The sequence below is a fragment of the Petaurus breviceps genome, unplaced genomic scaffold (genome assembly GCF_028583685.1).
Source record: "Petaurus breviceps papuanus isolate PSGF00001 unplaced genomic scaffold, PetGlider_PUasm1.0 90903, whole genome shotgun sequence".
NCBI classification, from domain to species: Eukaryota; Metazoa; Chordata; class Mammalia; order Diprotodontia; family Petauridae; genus Petaurus; species Petaurus breviceps.
This window is the reverse complement of record NW_027187376.1, coordinates 8,202,890-8,222,797: the sequence shown is the minus strand read 5'-3', so window position 1 is coordinate 8,222,797 and position 19,908 is coordinate 8,202,890. Positions and strand designations below refer to the sequence as shown.

At 35.8% G+C, this 19,908-nt stretch overlaps 1 protein-coding gene across 1 annotated transcript in view; it reads right to left on the bottom strand.

Moving 5' to 3' along the window:
* The window catches only part of ERBB4 (erb-b2 receptor tyrosine kinase 4), a 1,413,192-nt gene that overhangs the window by 467,030 nt on the left and 926,254 nt on the right, over positions 1–19,908 (bottom strand). Inside the window, exon 4 of the mRNA XM_069075217.1 lies at positions 17,058–17,192. Within this exon, the coding sequence (XP_068931318.1) occupies positions 17,058–17,192 (135 nt within the window). The remainder of the gene's footprint in view (positions 1–17,057; positions 17,193–19,908) is intronic.

Below are 19,908 nucleotides of genomic sequence, written 5' to 3'. Positions count from 1 at the left end.
ATAGTAAGGAATGCTTGAGTAGGAATCAAGAAAATCAGGGCTCAAATCCTTCCTCAGATTCTTACTAGCTACGTGACTTTGGGAAAGTCATTTAATCTGAGGGCCAAATAACAGGATACAAAATGTTTTGTAAATGTTTAAGCATTTATATATTACTACTACTACTACTACTACTACTACTACTACTACTACTACCACCACATCATGTCATAGTCACTGATATACAGTGTGGAATAAAAAATATATCTATCTATAACTATATATCTATCTTTATCTCTATCTCTATTCATATATTTATATGTCTATATCTATAGATGTAGATAAATATATGTCTATCTATCCAACCATCCATCCATCCATCCATCCATCCATCCATCCATCCATCCATCCATCCATCCATCCATCTAATTGAATGGGTTGTTTGGCTGAAATATTGTTCTCCCAGGGCCCCATTCTGATGTAGGCAAGTTGCTCCCATTATGTAGTAGACTGAATTATAAAACCTGACTCAACTAATTCCTTCTTGCTTATGCTGAATACACAAATCCAGAGGGTTTCATTCTTTAGCTTCCGTGGGACCCCACAGATGTACTTACTGCATACAAACTTCTGGTTAATTATTATATTTGCCCTCTGTATCTCTTCCATTTCCCTCTCTCAGACAGTTATCAATTATAACATTTTTTCTTTTTAAAAAGAGGGGGAAAACTTCAGCAAAACAACCAAATATATCAGATATTATATGTCATGGTCCATATGTATGAATCTATATCTTTGCAAAAAATGGGAGCAGGTATGTTTTGTTTTTCTCTTTGGGGTCAAGCTTCATTATTATAATTTTGCAACAGTTAAAAGACAATTGTAATGCAGTTGTCCCTTCCATTTACATTGCTTTAATTACTGCATATATTTCCAGAATTTTCTAGATTCTAATATCACTTTGTTTCTCTGTATTTACCATGTTTTCCCACTCTTATGGTATGATAGTATTTCCTCTCATTCAGGTACCACAATATGTTTAGCCATTCTCCAATCTACATTATTTCTAGTCCTTTGCTATTACAAAAAAAGATCTGAAATAGTATTTTAAAATATTTTAATTGTCACAATTAAATATTTTATAGATCTCTATCTCTTTGGGGGAAAGTAGGCTTCAGAGTGAAATATCAAAAAGAAAACCTGATTTGGGACCTCATAATTACAGGCTCATAAAATGTGAGGGTTAGAAGGGACTTCAGAGGTCATCTAGCCTGGGGTTTCTTAATCTTTTTTTGAGTGTGTCATAAACACTCTGACAATCTGGAAAAGCCTGTGGGTCTCTTCTCAGAATAGCACTTCTGAATGCATAAAATAAAATACATAGGATTGGAAAGGAAATCAATTATATTGAGAACCAGTTATTAACATGATTTTTTTAAGCTCACTGAACCCATGTTAAGAACCGCTGATCTATCCCAACTCTCATTTTACAGATGAAGAAACCAAAGGTTAGAGGACTCAAGGGACTTGCCTAAAGCCCCTGATAATTAGTAACAGACAGGATTCAACAACATTTCTTCTGACCCACAGTTGTTTCCAGTATGTCAGGTCTTTAATCTTTTGAAATTCATTTTTATTTCTTAAGATGTGAAATCAAGATTAGCCTTTTGTTAAATAATATCCTATGGCAGTGAGTTGAGGAGATAAGACTTCACTGAGACAGATAACAAAGACAAATGGGTAAGAAATTGCAAAAAATTGGGTGGTTCCATGACAGTGTTTTAAGCTAAACCTTCTTGAAGCCTATCAGCCAGAAAAGTATCATGCCTCATGTGGCTAACCTTCCATCATCTGAAAATTTAACTGTTGAAGAACAAAACAAACAAAACCTGTAAAATCCTTATAGAAAAAAAGAAAACCAGCATCAACAAACGGTCCTGATCCTACCTCCACTGTGGCTAAGGAATGGAAACATGTCTTAAAAATTAATGGTGTTTGTAAGAAGATGATCCAAAATGCATTATGGTAATGTTCCAAAGTATTTACTTTTGAATTCATCCCACCCACTCCCCTCCCCCAAAAATCTTAAAAATAGAAGACTCTTAGGATTTTAGAGTAAGAAGATAATTTCAGAGATAGTGTAGTATAATGGGAATCTTAAGATCTTCCCTGCCCCTTGATCCCTTGATAGTCTTAAGTGAATCTGAGAACCTTCCCTGATTTGAAGATATGCTCTGCCCCCTAATAGACTGAATATGGTCACATGGAGCCTGTGGCAGGAGGCTTTCTTTTTTTTCAGGAATGCCCACACCTTGTTACTTTGTGATTGGGCAGTGGGTCAAGAGGGTTGTGATGGTCTCTGAGCCAGGAGAAGGTTATAAATACCCTGATGTGAGGTTTTACTTTGGGGGCTTACTTTGGGAAGAGGTGAGAGATTTGTCCAGATGAAGCTTTAGGCAGCTGTTGAGCTCCCCAGTTTCTGTGGTTTGGCCTGGGCTGTTTCCTGGTATAGGTGATAGGAGTTTACACTGCTTAACCCCAGGGTTTTTGAACCTCTGTTTTCCTCCAAAACTAATGAAGCACCAGCTCCTATGACACTGGCTTTCCAGAGACACGCAGCACACTCTATATACCCCACCAACACACACCACTACATTGTACCTGATGTGCATTTTTTATTGACAGGTCCGTGTACCAGTTATTTCTCCCAAGCAGTAAGTACATTCCCTGATGGCAGGTACATTTTTTTTTTCTTTTTAATCCTTCAATCCTCATCCCTGGTAGAGTGGTTGGTAAAATCATAGACTCCCCGTGAATTGTGCTGAATGAATTCAAGTTAATACATGCATTATCTGGTCACAAATCAGTCATTGGTTTGTGTCTTGAAGGCCTTTAAACTTTTTTTTAATTGTTTTTCAGTGTGTCTGACTTTTTGTGATCCCATTTAGGGCTTTCTTGGCAAAAATACCAGAATGGCTTGCCATTTCCTTCTCCAGTTCATTTTACAAATAAGAAAACTGAGGCAAATAGAGTTAGGTATCTTGCCCAAGGTCACATATCTAGTAAACATCTGAGGCTGGATTTTAACTCAGGAAGATCAGTCTTCCTAACTCCAAACCTAACATTCTTTCCACTGCACCACCTACCTGGATTTTAAGTTTTTAGATTCTACTATTGAAATGTAAATACTTCAGAAAGGCAGTGTGCTCCTTATTAGACACAATCTTCCATCTGATTTTTAGGAATTACAGGCTAGTTAGGCATTTGAATTCCACTAAGGAGGACAGGGATGCACCTGGTAGAAGTATTTGAAAGGATTTGTGTCAGGGCAGGGAGCAGTTACAGAGTTAGAGACATACCAGACACCAGGAAAGAAACCGAGGAAGGGAATAGGCATTTTATATAGTTCCTACTATTTGCCAGTCACTTTCCTAAGTACTATAATGATAACAACTATATAACACTTTCTATAGCACTTATGATGATCTAGACACTATGCTAAGAGCTTTATGTATAATATCTCATTGACCTCAGAAAAACTATTGAAAGTAGGTGTTATTAGCCCCATATTATAGATGGGGAAACTGAGGCAAAGTTTAAATGGTTTGTCCAAAGTTCCATAACTTTTAACTGAGGTCAGATTTGAACTCAGGTTCTTCCTCACTCCAGGCCCAGAGCCCTATCCACTGTACCAGTGACCTATTTTAAGAGAGAACACATCCAAGTCAGGAAAGAGATCATATTTTCAGGAAAAAAATAAAAAGAACCATAGTTATATAGCTCAGGATTTCCTCCCTCTGGTTATTTCTTATCTATACCTATGTTACTAGGTCAGTCAGCTGTATGTCTCACAATCCTTATTTCATTTTACCAATGCCAGGATACATCTGACATGCATTTTTTTTTCAGATCTCTTTCACAAGTCTTGTTTTTTAGAATGACTTTGAGGTTGTTAACATGTAAACTCTATATAAAATCCTAGCTAGTATTTTAGGTTGAGTTTAGCTGTGATACTCAACATAGAAGACTTAAAATATCAATCTTTGCATGAAAATTTTTCTAGATTTTAAGTGGTTTGGACATAATTTTAGCTAATGTTTAAAAAAAAAAGAAACTGCAGGTGTCCTCTCATCTAAAGGGTGTCTTTTGTTTTCTCTTTTTATTTTCTCAGAAAAGTCGGTCAATGTCCCTATATTTTCATCTTTATGGGCTTGTAGAATTTGTTGTTTTCTCTTAGCAAAAGTAGAAAATATGTATCTTATAACATATATATGTAACATACTAAAAAAAAAAAGAAACCAACAAAAACTTTACAAAGGAATAGAGTAACAATTATATCCTAATGATTTTGACTTCTGTGACGATAATTATCCAATATTTCTTAGCAATATTATTTTGGGCCTTTATACCCAGAAAGCAAGTGCTATGAATTTTTACCCCTTTTGTATTTTACTACTAAATAAAATTAAGTGTTCAGCACATGTTATGAACTGTATTTCTTAGGCTAACTTATTAATGGCAAAACCATATAGATATTTCCACATTATTTTATTCAAACTATGTAAGGATTAATGTAAACCATTTATTATTTTAAAGACTTCATTAAATTATTAAAATTTATATGATATCTATTTTTCTTTAATATTTTTTACATTTACGTCTAGCTATGGGAAACCATACAAAGCCAGGAAGATCCATATCAATTATGTTACAATAGATATCCCCATATACTTGTGACCATATATGTGTATGTCTATATATAGACACACACACATATATATGTATATGTGTATATACATATATGCATGATGCATGTATAGGTATACACACGTATGTGTGTATATACAAACAAATACAAATTCTCCATTATTCATAGAGCAGATTTTGAGGATGTGGTTACAAAAAATAATATTATGATATATTTTAGCTATTTAGTTGTTGATGTGGCCTATATATACAGAAATCATATAGAAATAGAAGAGAATCTCTGGGAAAGGAGTGGTTAGTAGATAGTCAATAAATACTTATTAAATACCTGCTACGTGCTAGGCACTGTGCTAAGTGCTAAGGAAACAAGAATAAGGTAAAGAGAGGAAAGAAATGGTGTTAAAAGAATATACACAGGGGTGGTTAGGTGGTGCAGTGAATAGAGCACCGGCCCTAGAGTCAGGAGGACCTGAGTTCAAATCCAGCCTCAGACACGTAACACTTACTAGCCATGTGATGTTGGGCAAGTCACCTAACCCCAACTGCCCTCCAAAAAGAAAAAAAAAGAATATATAAATATATGTATAATTAATATTACTTTCTGTTCCATTCATTTATTTATCTCTTCTTGCCTATTTCCAACATATATATCTGAGTAGAAAATTAAGAAGTATGTCTTCTATATAATTTCTTGGCTTACTTATTTAATTCAACAAAAATTTGGCAAATGCCTTCTGTGTGCAAGGCCCTAGGAATTACAAAAGAAAGGGATTATTAATAACCATATGATAAAAATATCTATCATACATAACAATAATAAAACAAAATCAGTCTTTGTCCTCAGGGAGTGTACATTTTAATGACTGAATTCAGCTTGCATACAAATAAAATACCAAGGAAATCAAGAAAGGAGAGAGCATAACACCCAGGAGTTGGGCGAGTAGAGCAAGATTTATGGGGAGAAAAACTGGCCCCTTAGGTGAGTTATGGAAAGACAAACATTTTGAAAGAGCCTCATATGGAGAAAGTCCCTTCTAGGAACTGCAGGAGATGCTGAGAAGGTGCGTGGAGTGCTAAATGTGGAGAAAAACGAGTAGTCCACTTTAGGTGGAACACAGATGCGGGAAACGATGGAGGAAAAGGAGCTGAAAACCAGACGGTGAAGAGCCTTGAATGCCAGGCTATGAACATATCCTATTTCATCCGAGAGGCTATGGCAAGTCACCAAAGGTTTTCCAGCTGAGAATTGATATAATCAGGATAGGTTAGGAAAATTATTTTCAAACCTGTGTGGAAAGCAGATTATAGAGAAGATTCTGTGTATATATGCATGTTTGGAATATGCATGCAGATGCATGCTGTAGCCACTGCTACTCATAAAAGTATATATATATATATATATATATATATATCAACTCAACAAGATATGTCCTTGCCATGATACACCATGGATTCACAAGAAACAACAAGAAATATTTCTCTTTGGAGAGAGTAAAAGAAGATTCAAGCCAGCTAGTGTTTCAGATTTCCTTATTTTCTACCTCTTCTGGGCTGAGAGTGAAAGGCTATTACTATCCTCCTTACCCCACCCCAAGCACTTCCAATCCTCTAAGATGTAAGCAGTGAGATCAGACTTCAGGTCTTGTTCTTTTTTTCCTCCTGGTACCAAAGGAATAAATAAATAAAAATTCTTATATCCCTATTCTGAGACTGGAAAAGAAAAGAAACCCTGATTTTAAATACCTTCTTTTAATCATTTATACAAAGCCTCTTCCCTTCTCCCCCCTCAGTCTTTTCTCAAAGGAGGTATTGCTTTAAGTTACAAGAAATAGATGAAAAAAAGGTAACCCTAATAAGTGTTGCCATCTTGGCCACTGTTTGCTGTGATTTGCTTTTCTTTATTAAGATGGTGTGAGATTCTTGAATATTAATGAAGTTTGCTTTCCCCAGTGGCTCGAAGAATATCCAGACACTTAAAAAAATCGTTGCTCATTTTACAGCAAATCATAGAAAAATGGTAGGAACAATGCTGAGTAAACAAACAGCAGGTTTTCATTCATTTTCATATTGATGAATTAAATACCTTGAACATTTGTCTCACTCATCCTGTGCTTTCCCTTTTGAACCTGCTGTGCAAAATATTTGCAATTGTTTTTCAACATGGAACAGGTACAAACTGAATCTGGATTCTTGATCCAGAGCAAGTTTTAATTTGATGAGGATAATTCTCTCACATCACCAAAGTCAATTTCAGTTCTTTGTCATGCTTAAATCTGCATCTTCCTCCACCTCCCCCTTAATAGCCCCCAGCCCCTTGCCCTTCTTATGTTAAGTCTATACAGTGGCAAAAAAGTAATTGTCCCCAAAAAAGTAAAGGACATCAAACACTTGAGCATCTAATAACGTGCTTAAATCAAAATCCATTTGATTCTTTAGATTATGTGACTCTAATGGTTAAAGATATTAAATGAAAACTTTAAATTAGAAGACCACTCCTTTTTGTTTATTTTTAAAATGGCACATGCATACCATGAAGATCTTTGGAGAAGTGAACAGAAGAGGGTAGATCTGGGAGTCAGACCAAAAGATAAAAGCGACCCCAGTTTCCCAAATTCACAACATGAATGGTTGAGAATCTTCACTCCAGGAAAAAAAAATCAGTTTGTGGTTTTCTTTTCACTTCTAAATACTGTACTGAATTTGCTGATTATTTCTGATAGCAAAAATAGTTTTCTTCATGCATTGACAATCTTTTGGGAACAACATAGACTCATTTTATAGAATTTAGAAGTAGAACAAGATCTTTGAGATGATTTCACTCGGGGCTTTCCTACCTTCTCCTACAAAGACTCAAGTCTTTGCTTGCTCTATTCCCTAAGCTTCTATGGTATCTTCCCCTGCCCAAGAGAACTGGGTATGGTGAAAGAGTCCTTGTGTATTGAGGAACAATGCTGAAGAATGAGATTAAAAAAAAAAAAGGGTGAAGCAGAAGATAAAAGAAAAGATAAAGAATGGCACCTTGCATGAAGATGGCATGTGCATAGTTTCTCTCTGCCTGTCTGGGTGAGGCTGTGAATAACTGCTTTTGTGTTCAGTCCTATGAGGGCAGAGATGCAAACTAAAAGACTAACATAAAAAAACACGAGGTGTCACGAAGTGGCAGCGGTGACCACAAGAATGTGAGATTAGCCTTAGATGAAAATTTCTTTCCCAACCCATGCAATTCTTGGCAAAATGTTCTGATTCTCCAAGTTAGCAAAAACAAATAGACACAGCCCCTACCTGCTTAAAAGAAGCATAAAAGAATCCTTGCAAAAGAGTCCTGCTAGCTCCTTTAGGGAGAAGCTGGGGAAGAGTTGACCACTGTTCTGCATTTCACACTGTTGACTGCTCTCTCCTTTTGGATATTCTTTCCTCTCAAGATTTATTTTTCTTCCTCATCACACTCTCAATGGAAACTCATCATCCCTTAATGGTTAAATAACCATATATAAGGTTAAAATAGGTGGAACAACAGATAGAGTGCCTGGCTTAGAGTCAGGGAGACTTCAGTTCAAATCTAGCCTCAGATATTTACTAGCTGTGTGATCTTGGACAAGTCACTTAACACTTTGCCTCAGTTTCCTCATCTGTAAAATGAGTTAGAGAAAGAAATAACAAATTCCTCTTGTATTTTCACCAAGAAAACCCAAATGGGGTTATGAGGAGCTGGATATGGCTGAAATGCCCGAACAACAGCTACAAAAAGTTTAGGATTTCCAAATCTATATGTCTAGCCCTTGTCACTCTGCTGATTTCTATCTAGTATAATATTATCATCTATCTAATGGGTACTTATCACCCAATCAATATGTATTTATTAATCTCTGACACTGTCAATCGCCCTCTTCTCCTAGATACTCTCTTCTTTCTAGGTTTTCATGGTACTTTTCTCCTCTCTTGGCTCTCCTCCTACGTATCTGATCACTCATTCTAATTCTGAGGAATATTCATCCAGATCAAATCCACAAACTACACTTGTGTCCTGGGCTCCCTTCTCTTCTCTTCTTATACTCTTTTAATTGGTGATTGCATCAGCTGCCATGGATTCAATTATCATCTTTATGCTGATGATTCTCAGTTCTTCTTGTCCAGACCTAACCTCTTCTCCCCTCTAGTCTTATATCTCCAAATGCCTATTAGATATTTCAAACTGGTTGCACTATATGTATCTTAAACTAAATATGTTCAAAACTGAACTCATCTTTTCCAAAACCCCTCCAGTCTTCCCAACATTCCTATTACTATTCATGGGAGCACCATTCTCCCAGTCACTTGGCCTCCAAACCTAGATTCCATCCTTGACTCTTCACTTTCACCCTTCATTTTCAATGTAATTCATTTCAGGCAGATATTACATTCTTAAAATCTCTCCCATATGCCTTCTTATCTCCTCATACACTGCCATCACCTTGGTTCAGGTCCCATCACCTCACGCCCAAACTATTGTGATAGACTGCTGGTTAGTCTTCCTGTCATAAGTCTCTCCCATTGCAGTTCATCCTCCACTCTATCATCAAACTACATGGGTTACTGTTTCATCCTTCCACTTCCCTCTGTCATTTGATAAATTTAAGTGGCTCCTTTTCAGAATCAAATAAACTTTTCAAAATCAAGTATAAAATCTAATATTTGGATTCAAAGCCTTTCAAAACTTATCTCCCCCTCCATTCTTAGTATTCTTATACTGTATATTACTCTAAATTATCTGTGATCTAGTCACACTGATCTTTTTACTGCTCCTCACACAAGATTCTCCATCTAGTGATTTCATGTATTTTCATGGGCTGTATCCTATGCATGGAATGTACTCCCTCCTCATCTCTTCCTCTTCTCTTTTCTGGATTCATGTCCTAACTAAAATCTCACCTTCTACAAGAAACATTCCCTTATCACCTTAAGTCTAGTGCCTTCCCTTTGTTGATTATTGCCAATGTATCATGTGCATAACTTGTTCATGCATAATTGTTTGTGTTCCACCTCTTCCATTAGACTGTGAGTTCCTTGAGGGCCAGAACTGTCTTTTGCTTTCCTTTGTATCTCCAGAGCTTAGTACAGTGCCTGGCATATAGTAATCAGTTAATAAATGTTGACTCAATGACTACTATATGGCAGGAATTATACTAGGTGCCACAGATCTAAATAAAAATAAATGAAAGTCATCATTTACAAGGAACTTAGATTAAACTTTGAAATTGATGTGCTTGTAGACATTTCACAGAATCAGAATTAAAAGTTGGGAGACTAAGCCTTCCTTTTGTCAAATTCATACATAAAAGAAGTCTCTACTATAAACATACCCCACAAGTGGTCATACAGATTCTTATTGAAGGCTTTGAAATTGAAGGAAGCTACCACCTGTGTAGGCAGTTAATGCCACTTTGGCATTCTATTTGACTTTATTTGTTAGGAATTTTTTGTGAACATCAAAACTAAATCGAATTCTTTGCAATTGTCTCTCATCACTTATGGTTCCATTGTCTAGAGACAAATAGAACAAGTCTAATTTTTTTCACATCCCAGACCTTCAAATATTGGTGACAAGTGTCACATCTCCCCAATTTCTCTCTTCTTCAGATCAAATATTCCTCATTCCTTCTATCAGTCCTGATATGATACAGAATTAAGGCCTGTCATTAGCCTTTTTGTTTTCCCTCTGGAAGCTGGTGGGTCATAGCTTATCAGTGGCCTTCTTAAATTTTAGCACCCATAAATTAACATAAAACTCCAGATGAGGTGTGACAAGAGTGGAGTATAGTGGGACCATCACTTCTCATACTGAAATCTATTCCTCTCAATGTATTTCAAGAGTGCATTAGCTTCATTGGTTTCTCTATGACATTGTTAACTCATTTTCAGTGTGAGATTCACTAAAACTCCCAGAACTTTTCAGAACAATAGTTGTTCAACTGTTCAACAAGGATTCCCTAGTCAATCCTTTTGAAGCTAATTTGTGAAACACAAATTCAAGATGTTAAATTTCTTTCCAATAAAATTGTGTCTTATTTCATTCAGTCCAAGACTTTAGGCTATTAAGTTCCATGCTGATACATCTATCATCCAGGGTCTTTGCTATTTCAGCATGGGGCCATTTGTAAATTTAGAGAACTTGGTACTTATACCTTTATCCAAATCATTGATTAAAAAAATATCAATAGGAGCGGCCAGGTGGCTCAGCGAGTAGGAGCACCGGCTCCAGTGTCAGGATGACCTGGATCGGGTCTGGGATCAGATACTCAGCACCACACCCAGAAATAACTGGCTGTGTAACCTTGAGCAGGTTACTTAACCCTGATTGCTTTAAAAAAAAATATCAATAAGAGTATAGGGCCAAGAAGATAGCCCCCCCCCAGGGTATTTCCTGGAGGAACTCCCATTATACTGACTTTGAGCTATTAAAAATTATTTTTTTAAAGAATTAAAATAGTTAATTAAAGAATTAATAAGAATAAAGAATAAAAATAAAGAATTAAAATAGTTTGAGATACATTATCAAACTATATTTCCATAATGTCAGTCATCTAGTAAATTAGTAATCCCTTGCCTCCCCCTAACATACAGAGAGAGAGACAGAGAGAGAGAGAGACAGAGAGACAGAGACAGAGAGACAGAGAGAGACAGAGAGAGACAAAGACAGAGAGACGGAGAGACAGGGAGACAGAGAGAGAGAGAGAGATGACCATAGTTTAACATGTTCTATTTTGGTGAAGTCAATTCAGGATCTATGAAATCATTCCTCCATTTCTAGATTTCTACCAACTATCTACTTAATGGTCTATTCTAGAATATTCATAGAAATTAAAGACAAGCTCACTGTTCCATAGCTTTAGGACTCTGTTCTCTTTTCTTTGAAAATTAGAGCATTTACACTTCTTCAATTCCGTGCTATCTCCCATTTTCCATGATCCTTTAAAAATCACTGATGGGGATTCAGTGATCACTCTTTTGTTTTTTTGCCTTTTGGAGGGCGGAATGCAGGGCAATTGGGGTTAAGTGACTTGTCCAAGTTCACACAGCTAGTAAGTGTTAAGTGTCTGAGGCCAAATTTGAACTCAATTCCTCCTGATTCCAGGGCTGGTGCTCTATTCACTGTACTACCTAGCCACTCCTGTTTTTTTTCCCATGAAAATTCTTTTAGGACCATAGTGATATACTTCATCTGACCCAGATGACAGGAATTCAGCAAGGGCAGCTAGGTGCTCTCTTACTGTCTCTTTGTATGATGTTTTATCGAAAATTCTTTTAAAACTTCTCTTTAGATGGAGCCAAGAGGATAGATTAGGAACAAACACCCAGCTGAACTTTCCTAACATTCTCTTCAAACAACTTTAAAATAATGTATCAAATAACATTTTGTAGTGGTAGAGTCAATAAAAAGTCAGGGCAAGACATTTTTCTAGCCTATGGAAATTTAAGAAATCGACTGAAGAAATCTGTGACAATAAGGTGAAAGTCTGTCCAGACCGAACACATGGTATAGCAACCATAGCAGCAGCAGCAGCAGCAGCAGCAGCTTTGTGAGCTCTCAGTCCAGAGATGGTAAGAGGATCAAGCAAATAGTCAGAAAGAGATTACAGGTTACAGTTGTTAGAACTGGGTATAATCAGTACTGATTGGCTGCTCTATTCCCCATATGAAGTTCTAGTTTATAGTTCTAGGTCACAGTTCCAGGTGGAGAGAAGCATGGGGGGCAGGGGATGGTTGGTCCCAAGACAGCAATGCCCTGGTCATAGTTCCAAGGCAAAGAAATCTCTAGAGTTTGTGGCTGCAGGAGATCAGGGACCCTTCCTGGGTAAAAACCAGGAGGGCAGTGGCCATACCTCTCCCAAGTTATAATGCTGGCAGGTAACACCAAGACATAAAGTCAGAAAAATATAACAATGTGAAAAGAACTAGAAACAAAACCTCAAAAAATGCGAATTGGAACCAAGAATAATTTCTGAGAGAGTTAAAGAAAGGGATGAGTGATAGAGAAAAAAAGAGAAAACAATAATGAGAGTAATGCAAGAAAATTAGGGGAAAAAAATTAATAGCCTGGTAAAGAAGCACAAAAACAGTGAAGAAAATAATACCTTAAAAATATAATGCATTCAGAGATTAAAAAAAAAAAAAGCACAAAGATTGAATGAAGAAAAGAACTCTGCAAGAAATAAAATATACCAAATGAAAAAAAAGAGGTACAAAAGTTCCCTGGAGAACTTATTAGAAAGAAGAATTGGTCAAATTGGAGAGGGAAATAATTCCTTAAAAATAAAAACTTGACAAAGTAATAGCAAGCACCCTAGGTTATCCAGGGTGGCTAGGTGGTGCAGTGAATAGAGCACCAGCCTTGGAGTCAGGAGGACCTGAGTTCAAATCCGGCCTCAGACACTTAACACAAAAACTAGCTGTCTGACCTTGGGCAAGTCACTTAACCCCAATTGCCCTCCAAAAAGCAAAAAAAAAAAAATGCATTTTAAAACAACTCTGAAGTACCGACTCATACCCATCAGAAATGACAAATGCTTGAGGTGATCAAGAAAAGAAAAGGTAAGCCTGTAAATGCTGGTGGCACCATGAACTGGTACAACCATTCTGGAGAAAAATTGGAACAATCCTCAAAAAAATATAAAATTGTGCATACATTTTCAGCTAGCAATACCACCACTAGATCTGTATCCCAAAGAGATCAAAGAAAAAAGGAAAAGACCTATATATAGCAGCTCTTTTTGTGGTGACAGAATTGGAAATCAAGGCCATGCTCATCAAGTAGAGAATGGTTGAAAAAGTTGTGGCATATGATGGTGATAAAGTACTACAATGCTATAAAAAATGATGAATAGATTGTTTCTGATAAAAAACAAAACACAACATGGCAAGACCAATCTGAAGTGATGCAAAGTGAAATAAGAACTGAAGGATCACTACATACAGTAACAGCAATGTTGTAATGATGATCAATTGTGAGAGATTTGACTACTCTGATCAATACAATGATCTAAGATAATTCCAAAGCACTAATGATAGGAAAAATGCAATCTACTTCCAGAGAGAGAACTGATGAACTCTGAGTGTGAATTAAAATATATTTTTCTCTCTTTATTTTTCTTGTATTTTTAAAAAAATATGGTAAATATGAATATTTATTTTGCATGATTTCACATGAATAATTGATATCAGATTCCTTGGCTTGTCAGTGACTAGAGAGGGGTATGGGAGGGAGAAAATTTGGGACTCAAAATTTAAAAAATAATCTTTAAAATGTATTTTTAAAAATCTTACCTTTAGAAAGCCAACTTTAAAGAAACAAAAACAAATCAGATATGCTCGTAAGCATGATGCTAGAATACATTTTTTTTTCTATTCCCAGGCACATGCTCTTTAAAGGATTTTCAGAAGAGTTTAGCACTTTCTTCTTAGCATACATTTTGCATTCAACCAGTCATTAAGTTAGATAAACCAGGAAAATGAAAAAAAAAAATCAAGTTGGACTCGTTGTGTATGTATGTTACACATACTTAATGAACATATTAATGAACTGAACTACATGCATTAAAATAGAGATGGTGCACATCTAGAGCAAGATAGCAAATTGAATGAATTGTTCTCTTGTTTTGTGCTTTTCTGGAGGGTGATTGGGGTTAAGTTACTTGCCCAAGGTCATACAACCAGTATTTGTGTTATGTGTTTGAGGACACATTTGAACTCAGGTCCTCCTGACTCCAGGGCTGGTGCTCTATTCACTGCCCCACCTAGCTGCCGCAAATTATTCTCTTAATATGAATGAAGGTCTTCTGTTATAAACAATGACTATAAGATATATCTCATTGGTTGTGCCATGGTCAATCTATCCCACCTAGAACTCTGATTCTTGCTTAGACATGATTGAATATTTTGTGACAAGATAGGGAAGGTATTTTCAAAAACACAGGTATTCCTGACTTCTTTTTTTTGTCCTGTTAAAAAGTGTGAACTTCTTTCTTAAATTCCCATGAATTAGATCACAAGATGAATTACACTAATTTTTATCCATCAAATGATAGCTTAAAGTAATAGCTAGAACATATCAATATATTTTTGAGCATAAGAAGATCTAAATAGGTGACAACCAGAAGATATTGCTGTACTGTGATATTCTCATTAAATTGAATATTCAGAAATTTTTAAGTGTTTGCAATAAATCAATTTGGTAGCTTACATATAATTTCTTAGACTTATCTTAAACAGAATAAGTAATGTGGTCTCCTACTGTAAATATCACCTTACCATAAATTGGTTTAAATAATGAGACACCACTAATGAATGAAAATATAACATGCACTCATTGAATTTCTCTAAATGGGCACCAGTACAGTTTCATTATTTATGCATATGATGCCATTCAGGGCATATAATGTGCCAGGAAGTAAAGATACTTAACAGCTATTTGAAGAATAAAGCTTTGAGAAACATTTGGCAAGTTAATTTTTAAAGGACTATTGACCATGACATCCACTTTGCATTTGCAATTTTTGCACCTGCAATTATTTGCATGCAAAAAATTGCAGCCACAGTTGTCTAATTGTAGGCACAACCATCCAAATTTGCCCTCAAAAGGAGATTAACACAAAAGGGATACCATCTGTGATAGTTCAACAAACCCCTCAGACCTCTATGGCTTCAAAACCTGAGAGGCTGGTGGGCATCTTTCCCTCTTGGCTCAGGGTTCAGACTTCACTCCTGCTTGATCTCATTCAAGCATTCCAGGCCAGTCTGATTATTTGGAAAGCAACAGTCCAATCCTTTCATCCAGCCAATCTGCCTTCTCACTCAGATATTTAAAGAAAAGGTGGGGGTAGGGTAAGGTACCTTTTTTCCCCTAAATCTCCATTTCCTTCAGGAGACAAAAAGTAATAGAAGCAAATGATTTTGTCTCCTCCTGTAGAATGAACACATTCATTTTCTAATTCACTTCAATATTTCAAAACAGAAATTCAAAACATGTATGTGTATATATGTATATATGTGTATGTATGTGTGTATATAATATTCATACACATATATAATCTTTAACAAAGTGGAACTGTCTACAAAAATGAAACCTCAGTACAAATCTCTGATCAAAGATGTCATGGAAATCATTGATTCACTTTTTAAAAATGCTAGGCCTTGGTTTGAAATAAACATGCATATATGTATGTGTATACACATGTAATATCAGCTGTCACTTTTGATCAAATGTGTTCATTTATGTTCCTATTACAATACTAATGCCAGTCAAAATATATAGTCATTGTCCCCTAACAGATGATGTCTTAGAAAAAGTCATAATCCCCTGCTTGTAATATAATCACTACTACAATAAATAATTACAGAACCATAGAAGGACAGTTATGATTTCAGATGGGGAATATATAATAGCAGATGAAAAATATAAAACCCAGATTATCCCTTGACAAAGATGATGTTTTCATACAAATGTCAGTAATAATAAATGTGGGGAGAACAGTCCATTTTATGAAGACAGAATTGAATCCAGATAGAACATTTTTTTCAAAGGTTTTGATTAAAGTTGAGGTTTTTAAAGGCATATAACACAATCAACGCTGATATTTATTATAACTTAAATGAAATTCTGGGAATACTTAAGGTTGGAAAAATAAGACAAGTTTTGGTACCAGCCACTGAAACCTGTGAGTCCTATATAAGGATGGGGAGTCATCAACAAGTTGTCCTTTCTGTGAGATTTGAAACACTTTCACAATTTTGTATTGAGCCAAACAGTCAACAAGCATTTATTAAAAGCTAAACACCTGTTAGTCACTATGCTAAGCTCTTGGGATACAAAGATTAACAAAACCATGATCCTTACCATCATAAAGCTTCTGTTCTGGTTTTTTTGTTTTGTGAATAAAAGTTTGGGAACAAGTAGTAATTTGTAATATTATTTAAAGGAAGTAATTTTCATTCATTACCCTCATATTCTCACTTGTACAATCCTGACAAGAAGTTGAAGTCATATACTTCAGTAATAAACAATGAGAAAGGAAATAGTTGAAGAAAGGGATTTGGCCTTTCTAAGAAATAATTATGTGTGGGGAAGGAGAAAAGAGGGAATAGGGGAGGAAGAGAGTATTCATGAATGTGAAAAAGGAAGGATAGTTCTGAAAGGGGTCAGTGGGGCAGGGGAATTGAAACCATAGGTAAAACACAAATTACAGAAGGTCACTTTATGGTTCCTACCTCTAAGTTTCTCAAAGAACATTTTAAAAATTCAATATATCTTTTTCAGGTATTTGGAGAAATTATAGGTTTTAACTATTTTATGTTGCAAAAAAATATTTTTATAAAATAGAAAAGATGATAATACTTACATCCTGAGCTACCATTGGTTGAAACCAGTGTAAAATTAGAAGGCCATGGATTTCGAACAATATCTTGCCAATGAATGGTGTCTGCATAACAGAGGAATTTGTTCTGGTCAACATATACTCCTCCATTTAAGATTTCTGTAGAAATGAAAAACAAGGATTTTATATTAATTTTTGAATTTTTGGGAAAAAAGACCGGGTAATGCTATCGCATGGCTGGCACTAGTACAAAGGTGACATAACCACATAACACTCATTATATTAAATAGAATCTGTGCAACTGCCATTAAATGTGAAACTTCAAAGGCCCAGGAGTTTTTAATCATTGGAAAACTAAAAAATATCTAATTACAGAATTGTGAAATGACTTTTGACCATATCATAAGGTGAAGCCAATGCCTTCAGCAGCTGTTTCTAATAGGAACAGGAAGAAAAATGCAATAAAACTCCATTATGATACAATTATGTTTGGATTCAGATCTACAAAGGGTTTAAAATCCTAGATACAGGGGTGGAGAACCTGCAGCCTCAAGGTCATATGTGGCCCTCTAGGCCCTTAAATGGGGCCCTTTGACTGAATCCATATTTCACCAAACAGATCCCCTTTAAAAAAAGGATTTGTTCTATAAAAGTTAGACTCAGGGGGTGGCTAGGTGGCACAATGAATAAAGCACTAGCCCTTGAATCAGGAGGACCCGAGTTCAAATCTGGGCTCAGACACATAACACTTATTAGCTGTGTGACCTTGGGCAAGTCACTTAACACCAAATCCCCTGCCCGCCTCCCTCCAGAATGCAAAAAAAAAAAAAAAAAGTTCGACTCAGTCAAATGACCACATCCAAGGACCTAGAAGGCCACACATATAACCTCGAGGTTGCATGTTCCCCATCCCTGGAGAACCTAACAATTCATATGGCAAAAGTCTACCTTGGTTGACTTTTATAAACAATATTAAGGGCACTGCTTATAAAAACTCTGTGTTCACCTGTGATAATTATTTCAAAGGTCAGGTAACTTCTCCTTGCTCTTTTCTGAATACAAACAAAATATATCCTATATTTTCTCTAAATGAAATGCATCCTAATTAATATACTATGAAGAGAAAAAAAATTGGCAGAAAAAATCAGAAGTAATGTCCATATTAGGTATGTAACCTTGGGGAAGTAATTTTGCCTTAAGTTCCTTGTCTGTAAAATGGGGGTGAATAATAATTCCACTATCTACTTCATAAGACTGGGATAGGGGAGGTACTTTCTAGTGTTCTAAATAAATACAGACGGCTCATAGGGTTGATTTTACAATTCAAAAACTATATTTTACTTTAAATTTAATTATATTTTAACCTTATTTTCTAACATAAAAACACTTTGAATATTGATTATCTTTAAAGAATAGAAAAAAATGACTTTTTAAAAGAAATTCTGTTGAAGATGGTACATTTGTATGTGGAGAACACTTTCCAAACCAACATAAATAAGTAGTTATCCATCTGATATGAATGGGAGGGTATCCCAAAGGAAACTCTGTCTCAAAATTAGAATCAGAGGAACAGGGTTGATGCAGGTTTTGTTTTCTTATTATCTGTGTGACCTTGGATAAGTGTTCTTTTTCCTTTCCACCAACCTCATGTCTAAAAGATCTGTTAGAAACAAATCTCTCCAAATAAATCTTTTTTCTCTAAACGTATCATCTTTCAAAAAGTAAATAGTCCTGAATAGGTTATCTGATTAAACACTTACATCTTCGTGTGGATGAGTTTAGTAAATAGCTTTTCTCCGTAACCTTAAGGATTTGGGGTAGCACTGTACTTATGGGGTTAACAGGAACTGGAAAATGGAAGGACATAGCTTTACCCAGGATGTCTCAGAGCCCCAAAAGATACATGTCCCTGAAGCATTCATATTACTTAAACATGTAGCAACAGCTGAGTTTAGCATCCATTTAGTAAGAGTTATTGATAAAGTAAGAAGTCACCAGAGGTAGAACAGTTACATCCCCAAGTAAACTCTATCACTTGCCCCAAATACTCCATATCTCTACATATGCTTTCTTCCCTGAAGCAACATTTTGGTATCCTGAGCACAAAAGTCAAACTTGACTTGCTCCTCACTTTTGTCAAAGACTAGCCTTGGCTGAACTAATTCAATCCTTTATGACCAATGGCAAACTCCCCTTCACTACTTCTCAGTCACATAGTCATCTTGTCACCTTCAAATACCACTGAGGTTTCTAGGGGAGTATTTTTTGAGCATGTAGGGCAAAGAGATGCATATTATCATGATAATCAGAACCTGTGTTTATATAGACTTTAAAGGTCTACAAAATGCTTCATATATCTCATCTGATCCCCAACAATATACATTCTATCATTTCCATTTTAGAGAAGCAGAATCTGAGGATGGGAGAGGTTAAACAATATGTCAAAGTTTACATAGCTAACACAGATGTATGGCAGGATGTGAATTCAGTCCATCATATCTGTAAGCAACATAGAACACTGAAGAGCACATTACACTTTGTTGTAAAACAACCTGGGTTTGAATCCAAGCTTTTCCACTATATTCCCTGTGTGATGCCTTGGGCTTTAGTACTCTCGTCTATAAAATTAGAATATTGGACTAGGTAGCCCAGGAGATCCCTCCCCTCCCAAGACTGACAATCCTATGACTTAGTTTCCAAAGCATAAATTACCACTAATTTTTCCAGGGAGTAGATGCTTTTTCTCAAATTGTCATTGGAGAGGGCATAGGTAAAGGACTTAGAATGATATTTTGCCTTACAACTTATAACCTCATCTATTTTCCCCTTTAACTATAAAATGTTTATTGAAGTTCAAGGGAGATGCCAGAGAGAT